Source organism: Dipodomys ordii, unplaced genomic scaffold (genome assembly GCF_000151885.1).
Source record: "Dipodomys ordii isolate 6190 unplaced genomic scaffold, Dord_2.0 Scaffold131, whole genome shotgun sequence".
Classification (NCBI taxonomy): Eukaryota; Metazoa; Chordata; class Mammalia; order Rodentia; family Heteromyidae; genus Dipodomys; species Dipodomys ordii.
The window spans coordinates 1,327,292-1,333,291 of NW_012267347.1; the positions used below are offsets into that span (position 1 = coordinate 1,327,292).

At 41.2% G+C, this 6,000-nt stretch overlaps 1 protein-coding gene across 1 annotated transcript in view; it reads left to right on the forward strand.

Moving 5' to 3' along the window:
- Slamf1 (signaling lymphocytic activation molecule family member 1) overlaps nucleotides 1-5,349 on the forward strand; it is a 35,017-nt gene extending 29,668 nt beyond the window's left edge. Inside the window, exons 6-7 of the mRNA XM_013030481.1 lie at nucleotides 589-672; nucleotides 4,371-5,349. Coding sequence (XP_012885935.1) covers nucleotides 589-672; nucleotides 4,371-4,421 — 135 coding nt within the window. The 3' untranslated portion in view covers nucleotides 4,422-5,349. The remainder of the gene's footprint in view (nucleotides 1-588; nucleotides 673-4,370) is intronic.
- Nucleotides 5,350-6,000: the final 651 nt, after the last annotated feature.

Below are 6,000 nucleotides of genomic sequence, written 5' to 3' on the forward strand. Positions count from 1 at the left end.
TATATAAAACAGAATTATTATTGTTTTATATATCAGTATAAACATAGCCATATCCTTATAATTTATTTTGTTTATAGTTAAATGCTTACATTAGAAGAGAGACTACAACAATTATTTAAAAATTAGCATTCCTTTGCTCCTCCTAATAATAGGTATATAATAATATATGATATGTAATAATATAATAAAGGATATTGTAGATTGGAAAATTATTCAAATGTTTACTGTCTGCTAGGTTACTTAGGTTAGGTTACTGCCCTAGTTACTGACTTAGTTTCTGCACAAAGGGGCCACAACATGTAGAAACAATTGCTCCTACAGTTTCTTGTGTGTGAAAGTACTTCAGCTTTTTGAGCTTTAGTTTCTTCATCTGTAAAATGTGAGTTATAACATTTGGCCTTATGGTGATTGTAAGGCAAGTAAGAAGATATGTTAGGTTGAAGAATAGCCAGAACTGCAAAACCCTGGAGTGCTGCTTTCTAAGGAAGTGATGAGAAAATTCTGTGGAAAGAAGGTTGGAACAAATGACTCAAGGAACTAGCTTTTTTGCTCAGCTAATTAGCTTTATTTTCCTTGCATCTTTTACAGGCAACATCTGCATCTCTTCCACATCAGGATCCCTGCACAACAATCTATATGGCTGCCACAGAGCCTGTCCCTGAGTCTGTCCAGGTGAGGCATCCTTCTGTATCTCCACATGTCACAATGGATAGGTGGAGGAAGATTTTTTATTTTGTTACATTTTTGGTAGGGACGACATGAAACGGACTGATGAGCGCTGGACTTGAAAGGTAGTCCATAGCAAGCAGGCACCAAGGAGTAGCTGCCAAAGCACAGGTTTGGTTTGGGACTTCATAAAACCCACATGCCCGCTCAGAATAAGCTGTGGTTTATGCCCTTTTGTCTGTGTTTCGCTGAGAACTGTCTAAAGACATCAGAATCAACTAGAATAATTATTAGAAATCTAATTTCCTGGGGCCTCCCACCTAGGACTCTGCTAAACCAAAACATATATGCAGAGTGCTCAGGGATCTGCATACTCCAGCACAGCATCTGCCAGGTGATGCTGCTGCACACTCAAGTTTGCGGATTGCGCTCAAATGCGGTGTTATCAACTCCACCTGCTGACCAGAGTCACTAGGGAGCTTTGTAAAAAGGCTCATGCTTTGGGTTGGAGCATCACGCTGTACCCCACTAATAAGGACAATTATTACCTGTTAATCGAAAAATTAAATTTGGTTTTAGAATTGTTCTATAATTACTTAACACTTCTCATGTCTAGAATTTTTTTGTCAGTCATGAGGTCTGGGAGTTGTCCTTGAGCTCTCTTGCTCAAAGTTAGCACTCTACCACTTTGAGCCACAGCTCCACTTCCAGTTTTTGAGTGGTTAATTGGAGATAAGAGTCTCATGGGAGCTTGCCTACTTGGGCTATCTTCAAACCATGATCCTCAGATCTCAGCCTTCTGAGTAGCTAGGATTACAGGTATGAGCCACCAGCCCCCAGCTTCTAGAGGTTTATACCCTCCATTTAATCAGAAGATTTAGGGTGGGGGAGAGCTTCTGTATTCATGCCAAGACAAGAAGAGAAGACGATATACAAACAAGAATGGGAGGCTTGCCTAGAGCCAGATTGGTGGTAGGTTAGGGGGGGAGAGGGGGGGACCCAGGAGGAACTAGGGCTTGAACTCAAGAGGGGTATCTCAAGCTTCCCGTGATTGAGTGCTATCAGTGAGCCATACCACCAGCCCTGTTTCTCAGGGGTTATTTTTAGGATAGAATCTTATTCCTATTTAGGCGTGTGCTTGAGCCAGAATCAACCTACCTTAGGCCTATCATCACTGGGATCACAGGCATGTGCCACTACATCCAGTCTCCCTTCTGTGGAGATGGCGTCTCAGGGACTTTTCTACTTATGCTGGCCTCAAATTGTGATACTGTCATTCTCAGCATCCCAAGTACAGAGTTGAACCACTAGCCGCTGGCTTTCTTCTGATAGGAATCTTTACTAAATGATCAGTAACAACATATTTTGAACTGAAATCTTGGCTCCATTTGGTCATGTTACCAAGCATTCTAGAAGAGAGGTCAGGTTTACAGAGGCACAACAGAGGTTTACAGGTCATTGAAATGCTGCATCTATCCCTCTCCTTCAGGGCTCCTCTTGCTCAGGCACACTTTCAAATAAGCCTGGGCCAGTGCCCTATTTCAAATAGACCTTCATCTTGAGATCTAGTTTCTCGGGACCTTGTTATATTTAACAAAGAACAAAAATACAAATCTGACTTCAAAAGCCTGAAAAAATAATGTTGAGGTTTTAAATGAAGTTTAGGAAAGGAAAACTGGACATTTCACATCTGCAACAAATCCACTTTACTTTCCCATTCTCTTCCTTTTCCTTGATCTATGGGAAGTCTTTTTTTAAATTTTATTGTCAAGGTGATGTACAGGGGGGTTACAGTTACATAAGTAAAGTAGTGAGAACATTTCAGGTCAAACTAGTTACCCCCTCCCTTATTTCCCTCCCCTAACCCCCTCTCCTCCAATTGTACAGATCATTTCCAACATATTGTTTTGTGAGTATCGCTGTTGCATTGGTTCTACCTTTATCCTTTGTCTCACCGTTTTGTTGTTCCCTTTCCCTTCCCTAATTCAGATAACAATACCCAGGGTACCAAAAACAAATACAGTGACAACAGGGAATATACCATGGGAGGGGAACACAAAAGAAAAAAGAAATCACGTAGTACATTAAAAACCAACAACAACCAAGAAAAATCTCTTATGCGCATGTCTTGGAGTTTGTTTCTCTTAGCATCATCTTATATGGTCATATGAACATAGCTATTGAGCTGGTCTGCTCATCTAATAGTATTATCCTAGACATAAACTAATTATTACAAATGAGGGAAACCATGGGACCTATGTTTCTTTGGGTCCGGCTTACTTCACTTAATATGATTTTTTTCCAAGTCTTTCTATATCCTTACAAATGGGGTGGTGTCACTCTTTCTGATGGAAGCATCTGGATTGGTTCCATATCTTAGCTATGTTAAATAATGCTGTGATAAACATAGTTGTGCTGGTAGCTTTAGTATGGCCTTGTTTGTGGTCATTTGGGTAAATGCCCAGAAATGGGATTGCTGGATCATAGCGGAGCTCTATGTTCAGTCTTTTGACTGCTTTCCAGGGTGATTGAACAAGTTTACACTCCCATCAACAGTGTAGTAGCATTCCCTTTTGGCCACATCCCTGCCAGCATCTGTTGTTATTAGATTTCTTGATTATAGCCATTCTTATTGGGATGAGGTGGAATCTCAATGTTGTTTTAATTGCCATTTCTTTTATGGCCAAAGATATTGAGCATTTCTTAATGTGTCTATTGGCCATTCTTACTTTCTTCAGAGAAGTCCCTCTTTAAGTCTTTAGCCTTATTAATGGGATGGTTGTTTCTTTGAGAATTTGTTTTTGAAAGAGTTAATTTTTGAGTCCTAAGTATGTATTAGATATGAGGCCCTTGTCTGTTGTCTGGCTAGTGAAGATCTTCTCCCAGTCTGTGGGCTTTCCATTGATCTTGCTAGCTATGTCTTTTGCCATGCAGAAGCTCTGCTGTTTAATACAATCCCATTTGTCTAACCTTTCTTTGAAAATTTCAGATTGTAGCAAGGAGCTCTAGACTTTCTCCTACACCCACAATCCTCTTCTCCCCTCTCTGCCCACTTCTTTCCCTCTTGTACTACTTTTTCCTTTGGGTCTTGCTGGCCCTTTTTAAAGTGGAATAATCTTAAATGTTTATGGCTCCTCCAAACTCTCCATACCTTTATTACAAGAGAAAGGAAGAAGCTGGGCGCTGGTGGCTCACGCCTCTAATCTTAGCTACTCAGGAGGCTGAGATCTGAGGATCGCGGTTCAAAGCCAGCCCAGGCAGGAAAGTCCATGAGACTCTTATCTCCAATTAACCACTAGAAAACTGGACCAGAAGTGGCGCTATGGCTCAAGCGGTAGAGCGCTCGCCTTGAGCTGAAGAGCGCAGAGACAGCACCCAAGCCCAGAGTTCAAGCCCCATGACCGACCAAAAGAGAGAGAGAGAGAAAGAGAGGGGGGGGAGAGGGAGAGAAGACAGGGAGGAAGGTAGGGGGTATCCCAGTTCCCCAATGGCATGTTCATGCCTGGAAGGAAGCTGTAGCTCTACTTACAGGAGACCTGAGAGCTGCCACTGGCAATTCCCCATCTATGATAGACTCTGAGCAAGTAGCTCTGCTACATGATCTTAGAGACACTTTCCTTTCCTGCGTAATGTTACTACATTCAAAGCCTGTAAGGCTAGCACATTGTCCCTCTATTCACAGGTTCCTTCTGCTTTGCCCACAGGAACCCAATCTCATCACAGTCTATGCCAGTGTGACACTTCCAGAAAGCTGACACCAGAGACATAGCCAAGAGACTTTCTGAAGAAAGATGGAAGAACCAAAATTAGTACTGAACGTGGCCCAGATTCACAGGTTCTCAAGGCAGACACTCTGCACATCTGTATGCTTCTCAGATCAACTCCTTGGTGATGCATCTCCACATACACCTGTGAAATGAGCAAGAAAGCAAGGCTTCCCAAAGCTTCTATCTGTCCTTCAGCCAGCACAGACACAGAACAGAGAGCTCCTTGCTTGATACAGTGATCCATCTTTGCAGTATCTCAGATGCAATAAATACTGGGGGTCCAGACTTCAGAACACCTCACTCTTGGCTAGAAGGGATAATAAAGGCCAAAGACAGAAAGTCAAGACATCTCTTGCCTATCTCAGACATATGGCCACTGGTCACCAAGTCTGAAAAAGTTTACATTTTGACTGTCTGCGCTTTGTTCAGACAGCTGAGCCTGATGACCTGTGGACCTGATCAAGGCCCTGTGCCTCAGTTTCTCTCTCTGGACAAGGGTGAAGGGTGAATTCTTTATTATATGTAAAACACTGATGTTATTCTATAAAAGAAGCTAAGATAATCAGTATTTTATCTGTAAAACTTATACTAAACTGAAAATGACTTTGGGGTTTGTAAGCTTCAAACAGTAGAATGGAAGCTTGAAAATAGAGATTAAAATAGAGATTTGGGGAGCCTCAAAGGACTTTGTCCCAGAGAGAATTTTCAGTTCTCAAAGTATGTGCTGAATGTTAGTTCTCTGTGGATTCCCTGGCTGACAAACCTAGCGTCTTAGATAAAACTCCATCCTGGTTCTGATCCTACTTCATATCCCAGATCTTCTGTGGAGCTTCAGGCCAAGGCACTTCTTACTTCAAATCACACTTCTCTGTATGGAATTTATCTCCATGTAAAAAATTAAATTATTTTGACCCAACAGTTTCGAATGATTTAATCATTTAGATTACAAACTGCAGTTAGAATCTCTTTTAATAAAGTTCTGGTTATTTTCTACCCTTTCCTTTTAGAAAGGCTATCTTTCCATTTATGTTCTTCTTTTTCCTTGTTCTTATATAACTTCTGTGAATACTTTAGGAAATAACTATTGCACCATTACCTAACAAGGAACACCAATTCTCCAGCTCAAAATCTATAGTCCTGTCACCTTGTATCTTCTCTCTGTTTAGCCAGTTCACACATTTAGGTTCTGCATCTCATGCTAGTACAAACTTTTGTAGCAGGAGTCATATTTGCAGCCAATAGCACTGACTTTGGATATTTGAATGTACAAAGTGAACCCACTGAAAAGATATCAGTTCTTTCAACTGTTTTCTACAAAAACATCTTTGAAAGGGAGCAAGATAAAGGAAGGGTAGGCTGTGATTAGGACCACAGCCAAAGTTACAAAGCAAATCCAAGAGTGAAGATGCTAAGCACCATAGTTTCATAGCTACCGTCCCCATTTCTAGACACACATTCCATCACTGCCTCACTTGAATCTGCTGGACTTACAAATAGCATTAACTTTTGCATTGTCTGCAACCAAAACAAGTACTCTAAGGCCCCTTCTTCGTATTTTCATACTGGC